This window comes from Poromitra crassiceps, assembly GCF_964638095.1.
Source record: "Poromitra crassiceps genome assembly, chromosome: 26".
Lineage (NCBI taxonomy): Eukaryota > Metazoa > Chordata > Actinopteri > Beryciformes > Melamphaidae > Poromitra > Poromitra crassiceps.
The window spans coordinates 993,898-1,019,515 of record NC_139640.1 but is presented as its reverse complement, the minus strand read 5'-3'; the positions used below and the strand labels follow the sequence as shown (position 1 = coordinate 1,019,515).

Here is a 25,618-nt window from a genome sequence, read left to right as displayed (position 1 = left end):
TTGAAATTGCGAAAACGGAAAAGAAAAAAGTGTAGTAATAAAGAAAGAGGGAGGAGAGAGTAGAGAGAAAGAGGTGGAGTTGGGGTGAAGGATTTCAGTGTGTGTCCAGCAGGGGGGAGGGGTCAAGCAGGACAGATAGGGGAGTAGTGTGTGTGTGTGGCACTCGTGTGTCTACCACAAATCCCCAGATTACAGACCACACATCGCTGACAGCCACTTCCGCCGACAATAAAGATGGCGGCTCCCTGGATGGAGAAATTGTCGGAGTCTTTAGGTTCACCAGAACCAGCGGTTCGACTCCTTCTATCCGTTTTAATTGGTAAGTTCGATTTCCGCAACGACTTGGCAGTCTTCGTCGTTAGCTAGATAACGTGACACCCCCGGTGACATTGCTGTTGTGCTGAGCTGATCTTGCTGCACTGTATCACTGTAGCACTCATTCACCGCTAACGTACGCTAGCTCAGCTACTAACACAGTGAGTGGCTGCAAACGAGTTGTATCTGAGCTTTACCTCACGTTACTACGTTACTGCTAAATCAATGACAGGCATTCAAATCAGTCTTTTATAGAAAGCTAGTCGAATGAATGACATATCCGATAGCAGGACCGACCGAGTGGCGAGTTGATTATTTGACAACGTTGCATGCAGTAAAACAGTGGATACTCGTCACCATACCAATTCTGTTTAGGGTTAAATTAGCGCATAGTGCCACCATAACGTCTGTAGTAGGAGCCTAGTATAGTCGACCAGTCACACTGAGTTTTGAGTAGCATTACTGTTTTTTACTCTTTTGCTCTGCTGTTGAGTGACGTTAGGAGGATATAAGTTGTGAAGAACACGTCGCACTAAAGAGAGGCTGGTTGGTTCACATTACAGGGTCGGCATGTGTGTGGGGGAGGTGGGAGGAGAGGAGGACTGCTGTCCTCTGTGAACTTTGCTCTGACACATGGACATGCAGGAGTCCTGTTGTTCCTCCTGACTAGCTAGTCACACTGGTTCACACTAATGGACTAAAACAACGCTATGCAGTCAGATCGTTACATTGAAATAGTTTTGCAGAACCTGTTTTGAGATTGACAGCTTCATTGGTTGTTCATTAGTTCTATTAGTGTTGCCACATTATTGCTTGCAGGCAGCAAAGTCAAAAACGAAAGCTTGTGCCAGTTCTTCCACTGCTGAGCTCTTCACACGCACGCACACACACACGCACACACACACACACACACACACACACAGTACGGTACAGGACAGTACATAGTAGCAGCGGGGCAGTGTTGGTGTGTGTCTGTCACATTGAGATATGCCCCCCTGCTTTATCTGGAGGTTGCAGTTCTTTGGCACAAGGTCGTGGTTGTTGACACCCAGAGCCTTTCAGAACCACTTCTGATGTTGATGCATGTATGTAGCCCCCCCGGGCCGTAACCGTTTTCCTCTCTGTTCCTCAGGATACCCCTGTGCCCTGGTGTACCGACGGTTCTTCTTCCACCAGCCTGCCACCGTTGTTCACTTGTTTAACACCTTTACTGGACTGGCTCTAGCAGCGTTCAACTTTGGTGAGATGAAGAGGGAGAAAAAGGGGGGGGCTGTTCGTGCATTCCTTTATAACTGGGAACCGGTAATCTTACGGTTCAAAGGTCATGAGCTGGGACGGTGACGTCACCAGAGCTGGTATTTCCCATTCCAAACTCGTAGGAGCCTCAGCAGCCCCGACCTAAAAGATCCAAGATGGCTGCGCCGCGCAACAACAGTAGTTATAATCGTAGTGATGTTGTTTAGCACTTCTGTTTTGTTTGTGTCTCATTAAATCAGCTGTACACACAGCACGGCATAACTTCTATCTGTGTGGACATGAGGCTGCAGTGTTTGTATGCGCAAAATGCCACGAAATGCCTTGTTATCAACTGTTATTGCTAACAATGGCTAGCCTGGCTAGCGAGTGGATCTGACCAGTGAACAGTGAACTTCCCAGCTCAAGTTTTCTGCAAATGGCTGCAAAACGCTAACAAAACGGATGTGACGTCATAGCCTCGTCATTAGCCTCCACATCCCAGTTCTTTTGCGATAAAGGAACGCAATTAATTATTCATAGGGCAATTTTGCATGAGTTAGTTTGATTTATGTGAGGGCCACTACTGATCATAACATAGTAAACGTACGTCAAATTTCAGCTACAAAACAAGCACTTGAAGCAACAACATGAACACTGCTCATTTTGCATTATGGCTTTGGATTGATTTTGGATTTGGATCAACTTTTAAATATCTATCCAATTACAAACCGTCCGCTATGTCCCTGAACAACCCGCTGGGTAGGTCCAGCTAGCATAGAGGAGAACGCTATGTCACTGAACAACCCGCTAGGTAGGTCCAGCTAGCATAGAGGAGAAAAAGCTCTGTAAAGGTGTCATTTACCTTCAAGATTTAGCTAAATGAGTTGAAGGTAACTCAACACTCAAATGATATTTTCACCCAAATCAGTTTCTTAACTTTGTGCAATGGGGAAAGCCAGTGAACCTACGGAGTGTTATTTGCACGTGCATTAGGCGTTGTGGGTTGAAGCCCGAGTTAAAGGTTTGAGCAAAGTCAGTTATTTTTTGCAAACAGTTTTTATGACCCAGTAACATGTTCAGTAATAGTGCAGCCAGCCAGTAAGAAACAATGCCAGACTAGCCATGCAAGCCAACTCGCGAGACTCGTCTGGCTTGCAAGGCTGCATTCAATTCGGGGTCTGTGGGCTGACGTCCACATCAGGAGACTGCATATTTGAGTTTTTAAAGCCAAATGTGTCCTTTGAGCCAAATGTGTCCTTTGAGCCAAATGTGCAATATTACATGCAAATATAAAGCACTTTTGCCACATTTGGATTGGAACTGATTAGCCTAGGGATGTCTAGTTGTAGTCCTACTTAGGTCTGTCCCCCAGTAATGTGGATGGACAATAACCTATTGTTCACTTAAGTTTTCTGTAACTGAATACATTGCAGAAATGGTAGAGCAGGTTTGACCAATGGAGATTTACGGTACATGTAAATGTTACTTTTGAGTCATTTAAAAGGTTAATTGATAGTTACTGCGCTGTGTCCGGTCCGGTGTTCGCAGTGCAGGGGGGGGGGGGTCTGTGCGACGAGTGCGGAGCTCCGCAGGGGGTCTGCTGCGGAGGGTCCCGCACTGAGCGGACGCGCTCCTCTCAAAAAATGGGGAGGCCTCTGCAAACGCCGCAGTAAGTTCCGAGGCTATTGGCTAATGGTTGCTATGTTATTTGGTTACTAGGGAAGTATTCTCTATCATGCCAACTGACAAACTGACAGCTGATTCTGTACTCCCTGCGGACACCGCGGTGAACACAGCAAACACCGGGCACTCTGCAGTGACCATAGATTAGCCAGCACTCCTATCCAGAGCAACTTATTGCGCAATTAATGCAACAGTAGAATAAACATACGTTTATTTCTTAACATAAATTGGCAATGCGACAAACAGCCAATGGTAAGCAATGCAATCGTAGATGGGATGGATGAATGAATGGAGCTTCTCTCTTACATAGAGACAGTCTGCATGTCCGGGAACCCCCACAAAATGTTAAACGGCTGGCGCGCGAGTGGGGTAAAACCGCCGATATATCTCAAGGGCTGACTCACCAAAAGACGGTGCTGCGGCTCTAAACTACAGGTTTGGGGGTTCTAGAGCAGAACACAAGACGTCTGCTCAGATGTGCGTTTACTGCGGTGGTTAAATCCCCGATCGTGTCTGCCTGGGCTGGGTTATCGGCTAAATTCTAACTTTGCTGAATGGATAGAACGGGGGAATTTACCCCACCCTGACCCCGCCCCCCAGGCCTAACCCAGCGTCTATTGTGGGCGTTCTTAGAGGCTGTATGGGCGTTCCCAGACATGCGGACTGTCTCTATGGATGAGGGCGGTATGCTGAGTAGTAAACACGGTGTGCTAACAGTAACACTGATCTCTTGTTTCTTGATTCTGTTGTGGCTGCACTTGGATTTTACAGCAGGTCTGTTACTTTCTCGCTCTCTTTAGAAATACTCTCTAGTCTCTTCCATTCCGTGTGTCATGTCTTTGTCTTGCTGTCTAGGCTCTGTCTCTGTCAGTCCTGAACATTGTCTGTCTCTGTCTAGGGCTGGGTATTGGCAAGGACCTCACGATACGATACGTATCACGATACATGGGTCGCGATACGATTGTATCACGATACATTGCGATACAATACATATTGCGATATATTGCAATACTCTAGACAATTTACTCCAAATTAAATAATAGAGCTAAAGATACAGCACACTGTGTACCACCCAGGTAGTGTAATAATATGTACATCACTTTATACTGATAAGTTAGTGGACAAATTTAGTCAAAACTACCGAGTGTTGAGTGTTACTGAACGCATCGATATGGGAAATATCGATACAGTATCGATTAGGGGTGGGAATCAGCAGATGCAGAGGCCTGGCATTAACCGGACGCTGCCAGATGGATGTAAGTTGGTTCACATTTTTGTTTCACAAGCGAATTTGTGGAACAATGCCGCCCCCATCTGGCGGAGTCAGGCTAGCCTGGCATGGCATGGCCTGCACATTTTTTTATTTTATTTATATCGATACTTGGCGTCCAAGTATCGATACAGTATCGGGAAATAAAATATTGCGATATACTGCCGTATCGATTATATTGCCCAGCCCTATCTCTGTCAGTATTGAACATTCTCTGTCTCTGTCAGTACTGAACATTCTCTGTCTGTCTCTGTCCGTACTGAACATTCTCTGTCTCTGTCAGTACTGAACATTCTCTGTCTCTGTCAGTACTGAACATTCTCTGTCAGTACTGAACATTCTCTGTCTCTGTCCGTACTGAACATTCTCTGTCAGTACTGAACATTCTCTGTCTCTGTCAGTACTGAACATTCTCTGTCTCTGTCCGTACTGAACATTCTCTGTCAGTACTGAACATTCTCTGTCTCTGTCCGTACTGAACATTCTCTGTCTCTGTCAGCACTGAACATTCTCTGTCTCTGTCCGTACTGAACATTCTCTGTCTCTGTCAGTACTGAACATTATCTGTCTCTGTCAGTACTGAACATTCTCTGTCTCTGTCAGTACTGAACATTCTCTGTCTCTGTCAGTACTGAACATTCTCTGTCTCTGTCAGTACTGAACATTCTCTGTCTCTGTCAGTACTGAACATTCTCTGTCTCTGTCCGTACTGAACATTCTCTGTCTCTGTCAGTACTGAACATTCTCTGTCTCTGTCAGTACTGAACATTCTCTGTCTCTGTCAGTACTGAACATTCTCTGTCTCTGTCAGTACTGAACATTCTCTGTCTCTGTCAGTACTGAACATTCTCTGTCTCTGTCCGTACTGAATATTCTCTGTCAGTACTGAACATTCTCTGTCAGTACTGAACATTCTCTGTCTCTGTCAGTACTGAACATTCTCTGTCTCTGTCAGTACTGAACATTCTCTGTCTCTGTCCGTACTGAATATTCTCTGTCAGTACTGAACATTCTCTGTCAGTACTGAACATTCTCTGTCAGTACTGAACATTCTCTGTCTCTGTCCGCACTGAACATTCTCTGTCTCTGTCCGCACTGAACATTCTCTGTCTCTGTCAGTACTGAACATTCTCTGTCTCTGTCAGTACTGGACATTCTCTGTCTCTGTCAGTACTGAACATTCTCTTTCTCTGTCAGTACTGAACATTCTCTGTCAGTACTGAACATTCTCTGTCTCTGTCCGTACTGAACATTCTCTGTCTCTGTCCGTACTGAACATTCTCTGTCTCTGTCAGTACTGAACATTCTCTGTCTCTGTCAGTACTGGACATTCTCTGTCTCTGTCAGTACTGAACATTCTCTGTCTCTGTCAGTACTGAACATTCTCTGTCAGTACTGAACATTCTCTGTCTCTGTCCGTACTGAACATTCTCTGTCTCTGTCCGTACTGAACATTCTCTGTCTCTGTCCGTACTGAACATTCTCTGTCTCTGTCCGTACTGAACATTCTCTGTCTCTGTCAGTACTGAACATTCTCTGTCTCTGTCAGTACTGAACATTCTCTGTCTCTGTCAGTACTGAACATTCTCTGTCTCTGTCCGTACTGAACATTCTCTGTCTCTGTCAGTACTGAACATTCTCTGTCTCTGTCAGCACTGAACATTCTCTGTCTCTGTCCGTACTGAACATTCTCTGTCTCTGTCCGTACTGAACATTCTCTGTCTCTGTCCGTACTGAACATTATCTGTCTCTGTCAGTACTGAACATTATCTGTCTCTGTCAGTACTGAACATTCTCTGTCAGTACTGAACATTCTCTGTCTCTGTCAGTACTGAACATTCTCTGTCAGTACTGAACATTCTCTGTCTCTGTCAGTACTGAACATTCTCTGTCTCTGTCCGTACTGAACATTCTCTGTCTCTGTCACTACTGAACTAAGGAGGAGAAATGCTGTTGTCCTGCCCAGTCCTACAGGACGCACTTGACTGCACTGACTGCACTCACCCCCTCCATCTCTCTCTCTCTCTCTCTCTCTCTCTCTCTCTCAGGCTCTCAGATCTATCACTCTGCAGTATGCATCCTCGTCCAGTTCCTGATGCTGCGGCTCATGGGAAGGACGGTAACGGCTGTCCTGAGCAGCTTTACCTTTCAGATGGTGAGAGGGTCTCCCCCCGTTTCTGTGAGGTTCTCCCCCCTGTTTCTGTGAGGGTCTCCCCCCTGTTTCTGTGAGGGTCTCCCCCCTGTTTCTGTGAGGGTCTCCCCCTGTTTCTGTGAGGGTCTCCCCCTGTTTCTGTGAGGGTCTCCCCCTGTTTCTGTGAGGGTCTCCCCCCTGTTTCTGTGAAGGTCTCCCCCTGTTTCTGTGAGGGTCTCCCCCTGTTTCTGTGAGGGTCTCCCCCTGTTTCTGTGAGGGTCTCCCCCTGTTTCTGTGAGGGTCTCCCCCTGTTTCTGTGAGGGTCTCCCCCTGTTTCTGTGAGGGTCTCCCCCTGTTTCTGTGCCCCCTTTTCTCCATCTGCTCTGTTGGGTCTGCAGGCTCACTTTAGAACAGCGTTTCTCAACTGGTGGGTCGGGACCCAAAGGTGGGTCGCGGGGCCGTTTTGAGTGGGTCGCGGATGCCTGTGGGGGGAAAATTCCAAACATCCCCCAAATGTTGTCTCGACTTGTTTAGTGAAATAATTCAGATTCTTGAAACTTGAGCATCACCAGTCTGCCTTATTGGGGTTTTAGCCATTGTTGCTACGGTATTTTGTTCCACTTTTGTTTATTTCATGTTTTTAACAGTGCATGAAGGCATTGTGTATTTACTGCACTATTTTTTGTGAAATCAATTTGAGTGGTATAAAAAAAACTCTGAAATTTGGGTCGCGACTTAATGACTAAGGAAAAATGTGGGCCCCGAGACGAGAACGGTTGAGAACCATTGCTTTAGAGCATTTAGTCCCCTTTCGGTCGGTGTCCACTACAGAGCTCAAACAGTCGCGTGACGTTTTCCAGCCCCGGAAGAGCGACATGTCGAAAAATCCTTTATATAACGAGTTTTGTTATATCCACCTTATTTTTGAATGCCCCACTGTAAAAACTAATTGTGGGAACAAGGTCCGGTTTAACGTGACTCATTGTTGCAGCTTGCAACAATGAGTCATGCAGGCTTCTTCTGCAGCCTTTGTACTCGGCTGCAGACCCGAAATATAAACCGGAAGCTGGAGTTCGTTATAAAAGTTATAAATATAGTCACGTTATAAACAACTAACCAACGCTGCGGGTCCGTATGGAAACAGTGTTACTCGAAATGGTTAAAAGTTAAATCAATTTGGTCATTCAGTGGCGTTTTACTGCCATGTAAAGTCTATTACGCTAGCCGTTAGCATTAGCCACAGTAGCCGACTACCCACAATGCATTACGTTATCCCAGCACCCGAACGACACGGCTGAATGGCTCTGCTGTAAAATCCTCATAGATGTTTTTTTTGTCAAGTTAAAACAGTGTAAAAATTACACCGGAAGCGGAAGAAGCACCCATCAGACATCATGGCAGCTAGAAATAAGGTGGATAAAGGATTGTTATTTTTTGTTTTTGCTCCAACTGAAATGTTTTCTGGTCACTCACAATTCAGTAGGTGGGCTTGGTTCCAGACTTGGTTCCAGACTAAAAAACATTTAGGATTTTTCCTAAATGTCTATATGGAGAAAATGAATGGGGAACTCTCTCTTCCGGGGCAGGAAACGTCACGTGAGTGTTGAGCTCCATTAGACTTTGACTGCAGTGGCTTAACCCATTGATACCTGATGCAGCATTTGTGTGTGTATCCCTTTAAGACCGCGAACCACGGTCTTAAAGGGATACACACACAAATGAGGGATATACATGCAAATGCTGCATCAGGTATCAATGGCTTAAGCCCTGCATGTGCACCGATTGGTTGATGTGGGATGTCCGATTGGTCACACATTGCCTGTAAGCATGTTGTAATGTTTACATGTAATGCTTACGCTCTGTGACATACAGTCCGTCATGATACCAGGGTTTTAAAACAGGAATGATTTAATTCAATTTTTCCAACTTTTGTTGGAAATGTTCTGTTTTCATGCTTTTCCTCCCATTATTTCTGTCTTTTTGAGTTACCCTAATCATATACTAGTTTAGTCATATTTGATCATGCGAGAGATATGATTACTGTTACTCAACCTCTTCCTCTCTCTCTTCTCTCTTCCTGTTTTTTTGTCTAGGTATATCTGCTAGCGGGATATTACTACACAGCGACGGAGGAGTATGATATCAAATGGACCATGCCTCATTGTGTCCTAACACTAAAACTTGTTGGTAAATTGACCATAATCCATTATTACCACTCCTTATTCTGCTGCTTGGGATATATTTTTTTTTAATAATAATAATAATAATAATAATAATAATAATAATAATAATAATAATAATAATAATAATAATAAACTTTATTTATATAGCACAATTCAAACATAAGATGCCATTCAAAGTGCTTTACAGAAAGATAAAACAGTTGGATAAAGATAAAACAGTAAAATAAACAGTTGAGGAAAAAAAATTAGAACAAATGGGGCCCAGGATAGATATAATAAAACAAGATACAAGTTAACCTTTATTTAACCAGATAAGACATTTGTGATACAAGATCTCTTTTGCGAATGTGATCTGGCCAAGAAGGCAGCAGTTGCAAGCCAAGTTACAGTCAACATAATTACAGTAAATAAAAAGGAAACATAAAAACAGGGCTATAGAGCTGAAACAGTTCAAAAAGCAAGGACAACCAAGTACATCATAAATACCACAGCCAAGGGTAATAAATATATATTATAATATATATAATAAATATAACCTGCTGTCTTGTCAAAGTAGTTACTACAGAAGCTTTCTCATTTGACATGTTTTCATAGGCCATGTTCACACTACAGGCAAATCCGATTTGCTGATAAAGTCATTAATCATCATTATCTTGATTGGTTTCCCAAATCTGATTTGGGAGTGTGTCCGCACTGCCACAAATCTGATTTGGGCAAGTGTTCAAGTCGGATCTGTGTGTCCAGACCTCCATAATGTGATTTGGGACAAGTGACACAAATCAGACTTGGAGCGTCCAGACTCATAAAACCAATCTGGATAGAATCATTAATAGGTCACTAAAGTTCACAAATCAGATTTGGCCTCCTAGTCTGAACATGGCCATATATTGCTGTAGTTGCAATCTCCCTCTGTTCACTAGTGAACTACAGTATTCGCATGCTACTAAACTGCTTAGAGGGCATGCCGAGGCATGCCATAAGGTACATGACAATCTTAAGTTACCCTAACATAGCCTCTGACACCACTTGTATTTTCTCATTACAGGTTTGTCATTTGATTACTATGACGGCGGGAAGGAACCAGTGAGTTGATTGATCTATTTTGCCTATTTGGTCACTGGTCAATTTGTATTTTTATTCCGTCTCGGAATGGTCTTTTTTGTAGTTTTGCTCAATGTATCCGTGTTAGTTTGTCTTGGTCTCTAGCTTGCCTTTTTTTTCATTCGGTCATGTGTTTGTGAAGCTGCGTTCACACCGACTTATTAAAGTTTTTCGCTGGCATCGAGTTTACATACAAAGTCAATGCCAACCAGCGATTGAGCGTATATTCGCCCGGGAGAAAAATCGCTGGGCGTCCGAGCGACAGAGACAGAGAGATAGGGAGGAAATTCGCTCGTCGCCCGAGATGAAATATCCCAACTCGAGCGAAATTACGCTGGCATCAGTCGCTCGCTGTTCAAGGCTGATTGCCGTGTGAGAGTGAGTCAAGGATCACACTGGCTTGGAACAAACCGCTGGTTTATTGTGTGGCAACAAACCGCATTGACAGCTGATTGACAGGCTGACAGGTGACATGAAGTGAAGTCTGTCCTACCGGTATAGAGCTCGCGTTAGGAGCACGCTGATAGGCTTAGCTTGTAAACAACTACGGTGGCTCGTAGTGGACAAACATCATGACATTGCGTAACGTTATAGCCCGCAGATGTCCGTCAATTATTGTGCCTGTTGATGAGCCATTTAAACAGAGCGACAGAGCGATTCCAAAGGGTTGAATCGAGCGACAGAGAGAAAAATAAATATCTCGGTGTGAACACAGCTTGAGAGCGAAGGGGGTAGCTTGTGTTTGCACCCACCACAGCCAGAAAATCACTGACTTATCACGCTGTCTCTTCTCCGTCTGCTTTCCTGTAGAGTGCAACTAGCTTATCTGTGTTCGTTTTTAGATGGTTTTCTATCTCTTTGGCAGCTGCTTAATGTTGCTTCAGTACATTTATGATTCTAGCCGCTCTTTAGGCCGTGCTTTTCATTTTCTTTTATCTATGTTAGAAAATCCATACATTTGTTTTCCTTGTCAGCCTGCTATTATCAGTGTCTTCCTAAGTGCTTCAGATACATGTCAGGGGGTCGCTCTTTAGTGCTTAGATACAAATCTGTTTACAGCCCGTAGTTAAAAGCCGGTTAAGTCATATTTAGTGCAGTCAAATTGAGTTAAGTGGTCAATCTGGATTGTGGTCGAATTTCAACCGAACCCTTGGTAACTGAGGGGCACTTTACACGAGGACGGTTTCCTATGGTGACGGGGAATTATTTTATCGTTAGTGCTTCCCTTTTAGAAGGCGACGGCGAATTCGCGCTTAGGAAAACGACACATTTTGAAACCACCCTCCAGAGTGGAATTCTTGGTGACGCTCCCCGCTGAGCGCTCCATGTAATCGCTTTGAGACGGCTCATTTCAGAAACTCTTGACGTGCCTGCACACCCGGAAAAGTCACACGGCAGACGTGCTGTGTATTTCTGATACCGTTTTGACTAATCCTGGCTTCCTCTGACGTTAATAGATCAATCAAATGTTTTCCAGTTATTCCTAGGCTGCAAACTTGTTTTAACATGCAAATCGGACTTGTTTCTGACGAGAATAAAGTAACGTTAACGCTACGTTATGTCAGACCGTTCTCACCCCCCATGCCAAAGCCCCCGCCTCGGCCATGGGAGGCTCAGAGCACTGCTGCTGCTCCTGCGCGCGCGCCCCCGCGGCCCAGAGCTTGGGGCTCGTGCATGAGCCCCTCGTGCGACGAGCAACGCCCCGTTGACCATCACACTGCCACCTAGCGACCTGGCATGTACGTTACGGCGTTTTAAAAAATCAACAGCGCTCATGTAAACGGGGAGAAGGTGTGAAGGAAACACTATTGTGTCGTTTCTTCCAGAAACTGTCCTGGTGTAAATGGGGTTTGAGCTCATCGTGCGTTTTAAAATGCTGTGTCTGTCCATTCCTATTTTTCCATTCTTTTCCCCTGCGTTTGTTTGTAAACCGTTCCCCCCATAACCCGTCTTTTCCCTCCCGTATGACATCCACAGTCCCAGCTGAATCCGGAGCAGCAGAAGGCCGCACTGCCCTCTGTGCCCTCTCTGCTGGAGGTGTGCGGATTCTCCTACTTCTACGGCGGCTTCCTGGTGGGGCCCCAATATACACTGCGCAGCTACCAGCGGCTGGTCGCCGGAGAGCTCACCGACTGCCGTGGACAACCCCCCAATAGGTACAGAGGAGAGAGGGGGGCGGATGTAAAAGCGAAATGAGTTGAAACCCCAGCCACATAAATAATAATAATGAATTGGATTTATATAGCGCCTTTCCAAGGCTCAAAGCGCTTACACAGAATCATTATTCGTTCACACCATTCGTACCGGTGGTTCAGAAGCGTGGCAGCCACACATTGGCGCTCAACGGCCCCTCCGAACCACCATCATTCATGTCTACATTCATACCAATCATACCAATCATACCATTCATGTCTGCATTCATACCAATCATACGAGGCAAGGAGGGTTAAGTGTCTTGCCCAAGGACACAACGACAGCAGCTGGGAGGGAGCGGGGATCGAACCGCCAACCCTTGCGTCATTGGCCGACCCGCTCTACCTCCTGAGCTAAAGCCGCACATAGATTGATTGATTGAAACGATTTATTTCAAACAGTTAAAACAATACATAAAGTGAAAAAAACAGTAAACATAACAGTCTAATAGACTTCATCAAAAGGAAAATACGTAAACTCAACCATAACAAAAGGGGAACTGTTTGAAAAGGGGCAGGAAGAAGCCTAGGCTTATCGAGTCCTGCCCCCAAATCATTCATAAACAAATTCATACATCCCTATATATGCATATCCCAACTCCCACGCTCCTCCACACACGCTCATGTATACATGTATACACATACATACATACATACATACATATTAGAGCTGGGCTCGGGCTGAATTTTCCTTACCGAACCCGACCGAGCCCGTCACATTATTAGCCGAGCCCGGCCCGGCCCGACAGGTGTCAATTGATAATCTGTCCGAGCCCGGCCCGAACCCCCTCCCTGATTTTTTTTTTCCCCTCGGAGCGCAGCGAGCGCATAATTCAATGAGTCTGTCCAGCCTATAAACAGCCCTATATAATCCCAAACCAAAATCAGTCCTCGTAATTCAAAGCAGTCAATGATTAATACGTAATGTACAAAGCAAAGCACCAAACAGCCTAATTTGTGCGTGCCGTGCACTGCCCACACAGTCCCACATCGCTGAAAGAAGTACTGCACGGTGTCCGCGACACCAGCGCTGAGGCGACACGCAGCTGACTCCGGGCAGAGCAGCAGAGTGCATGTCTGGGCGTGTTTCATTCAATGCCTTCAGGTGCTTTCATTAACGTAGTAAATTAGCTCAGGAGCTGATGATAGATATATTTGAAGGCAAAAACAAGTGACTGATTACGTGACCGAGCCCGAACGCGACTTCAATGTTTCTGTCCGAACCCGGCCCGTAAGTCGGGCCGGGTTCGGGTTCCGAGTCCGACGGGCCGGGTAGCCCTGCTCTAATACATATGTATATATATACACATACATACGTATACAAACTTAACCATACACACACAATATCATAAATCCACCCACATATCCCTATCAATACTTATTCCTAATAATACATTCCAATATTACCCCAATAACCCAATGCTTTGATATTAACTTGTGTTGAACCAATGCATCTAAGAATTTATACAATGTACACAACAATTCTATACAGACTGTGTATTACAATATACATCATCACCATAATGTATATTTGTATAATTGCTCTCACCCCCCACCTCTGTCTTTCCTGTCTCTCTCCAGTATTCTTCCTGCTATGAAGAGGTTTGCTCTGGGTCTCCTCTGCCTGATTATATATGCAATCTTCAGTCCATATTACCCAGACAGCTACTTCCTAACAGACGAGTACGAGGTGAGAAAGACAACATCATTGTAAATGATCGTTGTTTATTTTGCGTGTAAGATAACGTAAAGCTTGATGATCACACACCTCACATTGTAAAAATGTAAAACTGTGTCCTTGTCTACAGGCTCAGCCATTCTGGTACCGCTGTGTGTTCCTGCTCATTTGGGCTAAAGTCATTCTATATAAATATGTCAGCTGTTGGGTTATAGGGGTAAGTATTCTCTCAATCTTTTCATCTCTGTTCAGAAAGGCGTTGCTTCAAGGCTTAAAAGGAGTAGCAAATCATATAAGGCCATGTTCACATTACAGGCAAATCTGATTTGCTGATGAAGTCATTAATCATCATTATCTTGATTGGTTTCCCAAATCTGATTTGGGAGTGTGTCCGCACTGCCACAAATCTGATTCTCAAGTCGGATCTGTGTGTTCAGACCTAAACAGCCTATCTGCATGGGTTGCTATGGTAACGACGTGGGCGTCAGTAAATATGTACGTTGGTGACGTGGTTTTCCTGCGCAGAAGCATTTGATGACGAGTTGCGAGTGACGTGACGAATCAGATTTGGTGGATCTGCGCATCCGCACTGAAGCCACATCAGTCGAAAGCAGATCGGAAACTACCTCCATATGTGGTTTGGGACAAGTGACACAAATCAGACTTGGAGCGTCCAGACTCATAAAACCAATCTAGATAAAGTCATGAATAGGTCACTAAAGTTCACAAATCAGATTTGGCCTCCTAGTCTGAACATGGCCTAAATGAGTCACAAATATAATAGCAAATCACTAGTGGCTTACCAATTTGCCTCCTGAAACATACGGTAGGCCTCATTTGCATTCAACCACGTGCTAGCATGCACTCCCCAAAGGGTATGAGAGAGGGCAAACACCGCAAACCACACTAGTCTTTTACATACTTTTGCGTATAGAGAGTAGAGTCATTACATGCAGATTAGATTGTTGCTGTCACGCCCTGACCAGTGTGAAGAAATACTTAAAGCCCCAGTTTATCTGGTTCTTGTGCTCTGTTGTTAGCCTGCTAAACCAACCGGTCACACGAACTCACATTTCATTTCGTTCTACCAGACCCGTCTGGCCTGGGTGGGATCCTAGCAGAAACTACAAAGCTGGACAAGCCAATCAGCGACCCCGCCTTGTAGTTGACATCGTGACCGGCCAATCAGGAACGCCACTAGCAAAACAGTAATGGCCGCCTCCTTGCCCTGTCTCCCTCGAGGAGTAATGTCAGCGTTCCATCTACTTTAAACAGTCATAAAGTGCAGTTATTGCAGAAATAGACTCAATAACAACAATTAAACAAGTACAGGAGTATCGCCGCAACCGCGCAGTTTCTCGGCGGAGAATCTGTTTTTGCCGTTCTCCTCGGTGGATTTTGGTTTGACCCGGATCAAACGCTGATTGGCTGAAGGAGTTGTCTGTCAAGGCAAGTACACCCGCCCCAACTTCCGCCCACTGCAGACAGTGTGTGAAATAGGGCTGTCAGCGTTAACGCAAGGGCCGACCATAACGCTTTTTTTTTTTATCGCGTTAATCGCATACGGCTCCAATGGCTTCACGCGATATACACGTTATCAATACACAGTTTCCAATACCGAGCCATTATTCACATGGAAGTGCCAAAGTTTTTAGCTCAGACACAGCCTTCTTCGGCTGTGTCATTTTGGGTTTCGACTGCTCCACAGCGCCGCCACCGGACGTACCGGTTCTAGATATATTTTATAGACATTGTTACCTCCTGTGTCTACATTCCACTTCTATTGAATTGAAAATAAATCTAAAATTCAAGATCACAAAGTACATTTATTTGCATTCATTTGATTCCCAATCACGACACACTGGTAAGAATGATTAATATCTCATTAAAAATGCTTTGAAATGCAAAATAATGGCATTTTAAACATGCGATACAAAGATGCGATTAATCGCGATTAACTATAGTTAATCGCAAGATTAATCGCGATTAATAAAATTAATCGTTTGACAGCCCTAGTGTGAAAGCTTGGGGCCAGACGGAAGTGAAGAACGAAATGAAAATGTGAGTTCACGTGACCGCCCGGCTGGTTTACCAGGCTACTCTTGTTGTGTGCTTTTAGGCAAGTGTTGATCTGGCACGTGTGTGGTGTGTGTTTCAGGAGGGTGTATGTATACTCTCTGGACTAGGCTACAACGGCGTGGACCAGGACGGTAAGCACCAGTGGGACGCCTGTGCCAATATGAAGGTGTGGCTGTTTGAAACGACGCCACTCTTCACTGGAACAATTTCCGCATTCAATATAAACACCAACGCCTGGGCTGCAAGGTCAGTGTCACGCCCCAACGATCTCTCCATTCCCGTAGCTTGTTGTGCCCAGAGTGCTGCTGTAAAAGTTAACTATCTACTTGACTGATGATTGCGAAACGGGGGAAAAGATGTCCACCACTTTGCATATTTGGCAATGCTTCACAATAAATTAGTAATGTCACATGCCAAGGGTTCTCCACACTTTGTTTCAACGCCAGCTAGAATTGCCTGGCAAAAGCTGTTTATCACGGGAAACCGAAGCGAGCAGACATCCTGGCTGGGAGGGGCTTAAATGTTTGTATTTTTCCAGACAATTACAGTTCTTCAGCGCGGGACTCATTCAAGATGATTTAATAGCCATAGTAAGTAAACATGATGTTACCATGGAGAATTTGTCTTGGTGCAGTTATGCAGCAGCACAGCGATCGCAGCAATACAAAACATGGAGCAGACAGGAAGACAATCTTCAAATTATAAAGTGCGAAATAACAGACCTTTAGAGGGACAGTGGAGTCCATATAAACGTCCGTGTAATAAGTCCATGTACAATATCCTGTAAGTCCTTAAAGGAACACTCCGCCCATTTTCAACCAGCTTTGTATCATTAGAACATCAGTAGTATATCAGAAAACTGTAAACAGGTTTGAAGTCTGTCATTCAAGTTGACAGTTATTGAGAGTTGATTTGAGTAAAGTTGTGGACCGGTGATGTCATTTGTGCATGAATAACATTACTGGTCCACAACTTAAATCAACTCTCAATAACTGTCAAACTAAATGAACGACTTCAAACCTGTTTCCAGTTTTCTGATATACTACTGATGTTCTACTGATACAAAGCTGGTTGAAAATCGGCGGAGTGTCCCTTTAAGTGATGTATAATGGGGGAGGGGGATTGTGTCCATGTAAAATGTCCATGTAAAATGACTATGTAAAAGTATCCAATCTATCGTTGCAGAGCTGGATTGATCAGTGGGCATTGGGGGGGGGGGAATGGGGGGCTTTCGGGTATCATGCATGACATTTCCAGAACATGACAGCATTTGAAGACGTGCACGACAAGCTATTTTTTTTTATTGAACACACCCAATTTATTTGGTCCATTTTAGTTGACTGAGCACGTTACCTCAAGCTGCAGAATCACAGTAGAAGTTGCTAGACTGTAGCAATGTGGAGGTTTTGTCAAATGATAACTAATAGAGCTATCAACTGGCCCTTTCACAGCTTTCTCGCCCCCAGGGGGGCTCCAAACAGTTTCAGGGGAGGCTGCATGAATGGAAGTGATTTGTTTATTGATTTGTTTGTTTGTTTGTTTATTTATTTATTTATTTATTTATTTATTTATTTATTTATTTATTTATTTATTTATTTATTTATTTATTTATTTATTTATTTTACATTAGTTATTACATTGGCTATCAAAAGTTATCATTCAAATCACATAGAATAGTCTAAATGTGCGTGCTTTGGTTAAAGAGATGGTTCAGAGATGCAGTAGTTTTGGAGATTATTTATTTTTGTATAGCGGCTTCCAAGAATTGAGTGAAACTAAGCAAGTAAACTTGAAGGGGAGGCACCTTTTTCCAAGCTTTGTCTTGAGGGGAGGCCCATAGTCTCAGACTTTGAAAACCCCTGGTATATACAGTACAGAAGTGGCACTTAACATGCTCTCATTGCTAAACAGGTCTGTGTATTAAATATTAATAATCATGTATGCATTACGACTGAGTTATTATTGCCTCAGTGCACATTCAAGCAGTTTACTAATGAACTTTCCAATTGCACAGGATTGAACCTGGATCAGGTAATGCTATGTAAGTGTGCATATACAGTAGACTGTCTGGTACAAGAGACCCAATTCTGATTTATTTTGCTCACGTGACACAGATCCAATATGTGTTATGAACGTGTAAGCAGGAAAATAGCACATGGATTTGGATATCGTCAGGTCCGATTCAGGCCTCAAATCATATATGGAAATAAATCACAAATTAATCAGACATCTGCCAAAGCAACTGTCATCTAAGCGGACAGATCGGACATTGGGTATCGTTGCGAGTCGCACGTGATTTAAAATGCCGCGTGTGTGCGTCCTCGCGCATTTCCACAGGCTGTACTCAGCTGTTTGGCTGACTGCAGTGTGTCTCGCTCCTTTCCCGACCATATGAAGGCTTTATTCAAAACGCCAAAAGTCCAATTTTGTTCAAAATGCCTCCTGAAATTCAGCAGTCATCTCCAAAAGCACAGATGATTCTGTATCCAAACACAGCGCTATTTTAAAACTCCCAACGGTCTCCAAATAACACATCTTGAATTAATTATTAATTAATAATCTATTGTACTTTCGCTATGTTATGTCATTCTATTGGATAGGCTATTTATTTTGCTTTCTGCTTCATAAGGAACCCCCTTGTGTAAAATATTCCAGCTAAAGGCGGTTTCGGCTTATCTAGTGTTCGAAACAGACAGTTTACCATGTAGCTCTTTGTAATATCAGCATGATGATTTAATATTCACTTCATATTTCTGGACTTGGTGAGTCAATGGTGCTCGAGAGTGAGTTTATAGGAAGCGTATTTGTTCTGTGGTTCCCCTATAATATCTACAGTATAATATTTCTATAATTTTCCTGTAGCGACTTGTGCTACATTGTCTAGTCTGTGCTAATCAATAATGAGTTTATTCCTCATTGTACGCATGTGGATTGTTTCAAGTGAAGCCAGTGTAAACACACAGGTATCAGATATGGGTGGATGTAAGCAGCAGAAGGCCAAAAGATCAGATCTAGGCACAAAGTCGGATCTGGGCATCAAGACCTGTAGTGTAAACGTGGCCTAAGATTGACATCGTTCGTAACGAGGATCTTCTGGAACAAACATCCTGGTGCAGTTACAGAAGTAGGAGTAGGTATGATTTAAAATATACAAGTGTTTCAGACTGGTCCTTCTCCTGTTTGAAGTGTCCATTCATGCAGCATAAGGTTGAAACCAGTGTGTAGGAGAGAGGCTTGACCAGTTGGTGTGAGGAGAGCAATGTACTTAACCCATTGATACCTGATGCAGCATTTGTGTGTGTATCCCTTTAAGACCGCGTTAGCGCGGTTCGCGGTCTTAAAGGGATACGCACACAAATGAGGGATGTACACGCAAATGCTGCATCAGGTATCAATGGGTTAAACTACTTCATGTACTTCCTTCTAATTTGTTTTTTTGTTGTGTTTTTCCCTGTGGGGGGGGGGGGGGGATACTCCTTTGGAGATATTTAACATGATGCGAGTGCTCTTGTCAAAGGTATTATAATATTGTGGAATATGCCACCGTTGAATTGATGAACACGCCTGTCGGGGATGTGAATTTGTTGACATTTTCAATATAATCTCAGTTGCTATGCAACAATACCTTACAGCTAAAAGGGAGTGCTAGTTGCTAAGTTGTCACGCAAACAGTGAAGCAGAATCCATGAGTCATTTGTAGCCTGACTGGCCTACTTCATGGTCAAAAGAAGTCGTGTCTAACTCTTGGTTGGCTTTGTAGGCACGTGTTCAAGCGGTTGAAGTTCCTGGGCAATAAGAAGCTCTCTCAGGCGGCCGCGCTGTTCTTCCTGACCATCTGGCACGGCCTTCACTCCGGCTACTTCATCTGCTTCTCCATGGAGTTCATCATTGTCCACGTAGAGAGACAGGTATACTATAGATCAGGGGTGGGCGATTATTTTTCATGGGGGTGGTCCACATGAGAAACCCAGATTTTGCCGAGGGCCGAACAAATATTGTCATGCCGTAACCCAGGGATGGGCAACTTTGATGATAGAGAGGGCCACAAAAAAATTTCCTCACCAGGCCAGATTTTGCTGGGGGCCGAACGGCGCCGGCGCGAAAAATTTGGGGCATTTGAAGGCAGGTTTAGAAGGAGGAATAACTCATCTTTAAATTAACAGTTGTGATGTCATTATTCAGTCTTGTAAAAAATAAAATAAGGTCTGCACACTGGAATTAGGATGCTCCCGGTCACTTTATTAACGTTTGGTTCAAACAGAACTTCATCAGAATGGAAGCAGGAAGTGCGAGGGACACTCTTATACATTACATGGTTCAATCCGATTGGTGGAGAGAAAACACTGAAGCCAATCAAGGATCATAATCAAGAGCAATAAACATGAGTCTATGAAACGAAAGTACAGAGTGTCCACTTCACTGCAAAAAACTGACCACAACAAGTAATTGAGTAAATGCAATCCCAAAACATACATACTGTATGCATAATTGAGTACATCAATGTAAGAATAAATACTGTATATATATACATACATATATAAATAAATATGCATACATATATACATATAAATGTATACACGCATAATAACGGAGAGAGAGGGGAAGAAAAAATAGGCCCTCTAGAAAAAGTACAAATTTAAAAGCTGGTAGTGTGTCATTCCCCACAAGAGGGGGTTACTCAGGACCTGGGCAACACTCAGGTCACAGGCCTGTAAACAGGGAGAGCCCAATAGAGACAGTCCGCATGTCTGGGAACGCCCATACAGGCTCTAGGAACGCCCACAATAGACGCTGGGTTAGCCTGGGGGCGGGGTCAGGGTGGGGTAAATTCCCCCGTTCTATCCATTCAGCAAAGTTAGAATTTAGCTGATAGCCCAGCCCAGGCAGACACGATCGGGGATTTAACCACCGCAGTAAACGCACATCTGAGCAGACGTCTTGTGTTCTGCTCTAGAACCCCCAAACCTGTAGTTTAGAGCCGCAGCACCGTCTTTTGGTGAGTCAGCCCATGAGATATATGAGCGGTTTTACCCCACTCGCGAGTAAAAAACAACAAATCCAGGAAGGGGAGGGGGGGGGGGGGGGATTAAAGACAAACTACCTGTAGAACAGACTGTAGCTACTGAAAGACCAGGCGAGGAGAAATATGCAGTACAAAACACAAAAAAAAACAAGTTATAAAAAAGGTCTAATATCAAAAGATTAATTTAACCCCCTGTTGACTGTCTAGAGTGGAGATCCAAAAGGCCTCTCTTTTGAACAGTAATAAACAGTAAACAGTAGTTAACTGTTTACTACTGATGTAGTAAACAGTACTACAACAGCCCGTGGACCGATTGCGGCCCACGGGCCGCCAGTTGCCCAGGTTTGCTATAGATAGTTAGTCCCTGGAGCAAGGATAGACACTTAAACAGTGGCCAATAGCTAATTAATAAAAAGAAAAAAAGCTGGGGTTACTATAGCCCTTATCAGACATGCAGTGAACTTCTGAAGATATCCAGATGTTACTCGGATGGAGTACAATTGTCTGTTGTGGATCTTAACCACCCAAGCCCCTATGATGATTGATTGATTATTTTATTATTAATCTATACAATTATCTATACTATGTCCGTGTTGCTCGCAGAGCAGCGTATGTTTGAAAACTACAGTTTAATGCCCAGAGCGAGTGAGTGGGCGTGTAGACAATCCGTGGTTCAATTTTAAACGAGAGAAAACCTCTCAGAGTAACATCTTATTACTTAATACAATTGTTAAAATGCACCTCACTGCTGAATGTATTTGTAATTTAAATATTGACAACATTTCCAATTAGGAATCTGTTTATTATTATGTAACCATTCCTCTGTTCCTCTAATCACTATAACCATTGGTGTATTGTGTTTGTGTGTGACAGGCCCAGGCTCTAGTGAAGGACAGTCCCTTGCTGACCAAGCTGGCCAACAGTCCGCTCTACCCCCTCATCTATTTAGTGCAGCAGTTTGTCCATTGGCTCTTCATGGGCTACCCCCTGGTGCCATTCTGCCTCTTCACCTATGACAAATGGCTCAAGGTAATTCAGCATTTATGGACCCGCATGGGTCAGTTGGGTGTTTGTTATAGCTAACTCACTATTCTTGCTGCCAGTCTCACTGTATTGTTGCATTACAAAGTTATTACTCATGCAGCCCCTCTGGCTGCATGAGTAAATAAAATGTCTAACACTGAATGAGGCCTACCAACCCCCGTGTTACCTCCAATTAAAATAATAATTTAGTTTGAACTCTGTCTTTCGCTGTCTTTTAGAATTGAATAGACAAGACAACATCTAACAATGTTCTCCTTTTCTGTCACCTCTGTCTTCCAGGTATATTCGTCCATCTATTTCTGTGGTCACTTATTCTTCCTGGCAGCCTTTTTAATCATCCCATACCTCCGTAAGGTGCTGGTGCCTAAGAAAGAACGGAGTGAGCTGAAGCAGGACTAAGAACTTTACATGGTAAATGAGTGTTACGTCTCAGTCAGTCGCATGAAAATGAGCAAAACCAGTTGACAATGTTATCGAAGCGAGAGATTAAAGGAACACTCCGCCCATTTTCAACCAGCTTTGTATCATTAGAACATCAGTAGTATATCAGAAAACTGTAAACTGTTTTGAAGTCTGTCATTTAATTTGACAGTTGAGTGTTAGTGTGGACCAGTGACATCACTGGTCCACACTAACTCAAATTAATAACCCATTAACTCAAATCAACTCTCAATAACTGTCAAACTATTCATCATTCATCTAGTTTGACAGTTATTGAGAGTTGATTTGAGTTAATGAGTTATTAATTTGAGTTAGTGGTCCACACTTTAACACTCAATAACTGTCAAATTAAATGACAGACTTCAAAACAGTTTACAGTTTTCTGATATACTACTGATGTTCTAATGATACAAAGCCGGTTGAAAATGGGCAGAGTGTTCCTTTTAAGTGATATGTTTTAAATCTCTGTTTCCTCCCCAGGTGGCTGTGGCTGAATATCCACCCAGGATGCAACTGAAGGGAACTGTGACTTTTACGGAACAGATCGGAAAATATTTTAAGGCCTTTAGTAATATATATTATATGTCCATGTAAAAAAAAAAAAATCTTTCTATATATTTTTGTGTTTTAAATGGGATGGGTGTTTTTTCAAAACATTTTCAGAAATGTTTACAGGAAATGACCATTGTGCCACATGGGGTAATTGTGAGCCAATCAGGGGTGATTTCCTGTCTCGTTTTTTTTTTCTTTTTTGTGGGACAAGACGTGTGACTAAGCCGAACTCGAGACTTAAGTATTGTCTACACAGAATTGCACTCACCAAGCACGGGTTCAGAGTCGGCCACTGGCTCGGGTATATTTTGTTCTGTTTTTCCGTCTCACTTCGAGCCCCCGCATCTAGCAGTGAGCCTTCACAGGAGACAGGACCAAGGTTTAGGCACAGCAACAAATGTATTTGGCACTTTCAAATGTAATAATTCAACATGCATACAGCGTTGTTGGAAAAAAGAGACTGCTGCTCCGGACAGGTATGATCATATTTGGGGGCGGTCATTTGTGGAAAGTGGCTGCTTGTACGAAGAAGCACTGTAAATCACACTGTACACTAACACTCAACTCAAAATGGCCTTGTATTATCAATGAATGTTTTTGCATTTCCTCTGGTTTTAAGTTGATTGAAGCATTTCTTTTTGTGATGAAAGAGTTGATTTTATAGAATTTTAGGAGGTTTTATGAAAAAAGAAATTTTGTAGCTTTGGATAAGAATTCATGAAAGGATTTGCATTGTTCTCCGATTAGTCCTCTTAATCATTTTGTATAACTTCTCCTGCCATTCATTCATCCATCCATCCATCCATACCCCTATCTCTCGCTCATGCTCATCTTCTGTCTGCCTTGATTCAAACCCAGCCCTAAGCCCTGACTTTATAGATCTGGAGGTATGGACATCATCCTCTCTCTTTGCACTCCACCAGGCCATACATTCACCACAGTTTATCGCTTATCCCCACCCTTCCAGATCTCCACACACACGGGGCAGGAGCTGTTTTTGGAATTGAGGAATTGCCTCGATTTGAACTGGAAGCAAAACTGAAAAAGGAACCGAGAGGAAAAAACACTTTTGTATTGAGTGATTTTCACTAATTCATTACGGATACCCACGGTCTGTTCCTTCATGTTTTTTAACAGCAACTTGGTAAGTGGTTGAAAAGTGTGGAATTAGCTACATCCCATTTTCCACTGTGGGAAAATGCTTCAGTTTTGAGCTGGATGGTCTGATCTGATCTGATGGGAACGCAGACGTGTGGAGGACAGCACCTCAACTGTAGCAACAGCCCAGATTTTAGTAATAGCCTATTTATACATGAACATGGTGATTATAAATTGATGTGAATAATTTCAAGAGACTACTTTTTGCCTTATTCCTACCAAATGTACAAAAGAAAACGGGGAAAAAAAGTAATTTTAAATAAGTTTTTGTAATGTTCATTAAAATGCTGGATTTCAAAAACCAAGGGTGTCTCAGCTTGTGATTGTTATTATGGTGTCATCGGTGCGTCTGTGTGTGTGCTTGGTCTCCTCCCATCCCCATGCTTTTTTCATATCTGACAGGTGCACAGGGCGAAAAAAGGCGTTATGACGTCATTTTGCAGTCTGGTTATTATAGTAGATGCGGGCGCTGGGGGGGAGAGGGGTGGGCAGTGAAGTCTTGTCAGTTGTCAAACGGGCACAGATTGAAAATAAGCGTGATTAGATGAAGTGCTGTGTCGGGGGTCTGAGTCACTCTGAGTCTGTGATTCAATACAGGAAAAAGCCAGAGCAGCAATCTGGCAGGTGGGGGCCGGAGGAGAGAGGAGAGGGAGAGAAGGACGCAGTGTGGGCGGGTTAAGAAACGCCGAGAGGGAGGGGACCAGAGTGTTATATTCCCAGCGTCTTTTTCTCTCTCTCTCCCCTCCATTCACAGCCGAAAACAAGAAGGGCATCTTCCGCTCATAATATCCCAATCTAACGTCAATGTAACGTTCTGGCATTTGGAGCAGCATCATCATCAGAAGAAGAACAGCAGGTTTGGTCTCTTGTTTTTATCTAACGGGGGATAGATAGCCAGCAGAGCGGCAGGGTCGTGAGCGAGAGAGAGGCAGGCGGATGCTGCGAGGGTAGCGCTGGGTACCAGAAGCAGCATCACCAGCATCACACGCACCACGGTAATGTGAAATAGACTACAGCGTCACATTTCTCTTTGAACCAGCGCTCATATCTTGCGACATTAACGCCTCCTTTTAATCCTATATGGTCGGATATCGCTCGGCATCCGTGGAGCCGAAGCTTCTAATGTGTGTCAATAGCATCCCCGTTGCAAATCGATTGATTATTGTCGCATTACGCATGTCTGTGTGGAACCCTAGCCTGAACAACCTGTGCGCGCTGAAGGAGGCGCACATCATTTGCAACGTAAACGCTGTTACGCTGTTTCCCTAATTCATCTCGGTCCACAGTCTTTTCTAGGTTGTCCTTTACCAGCAGGGAGGGAGTGCTGCAATATAAAGTGTCATGGCTTGTTATGTGACTGACAACCCCCCGTGGGATCATTTTTCAATTGTGGGCAAATGATACAAACAGCAACTGCCTCCCCCCTATTATGCCCCCCCCCCCCCCCCCCCCCCCCCCCCCCACACACACACACACACACACACGCACACACACGCACTTATACACGTAGGCCACACACAGCCATGCTCCAT

At 43.8% G+C, this 25,618-nt stretch overlaps 1 protein-coding gene across 1 annotated transcript; it reads left to right on the top strand.

Moving 5' to 3' along the window:
- Window positions 1–234: 234 nt before the first annotated feature.
- lpcat3 (lysophosphatidylcholine acyltransferase 3) lies at window positions 235–24,370 on the top strand (the record flags this gene model as incomplete). The annotated part of the gene is made up of 13 exons (XM_083661278.1): window positions 235–319; window positions 1,448–1,555; window positions 6,553–6,659; window positions 8,729–8,822; window positions 9,864–9,901; window positions 11,897–12,075; window positions 13,693–13,801; window positions 13,920–14,006; window positions 15,948–16,114; window positions 19,629–19,776; window positions 21,765–21,920; window positions 22,215–22,346; window positions 22,857–24,370. 12 exons carry the CDS (start codon window positions 235–237, stop codon window positions 22,332–22,334), a joined length of 1,398 nt encoding a protein of 465 aa, XP_083517404.1. The 3' UTR covers window positions 22,335–22,346; window positions 22,857–24,370.
- Between the last annotated feature and the right edge of the window lie 1,248 nt (window positions 24,371–25,618).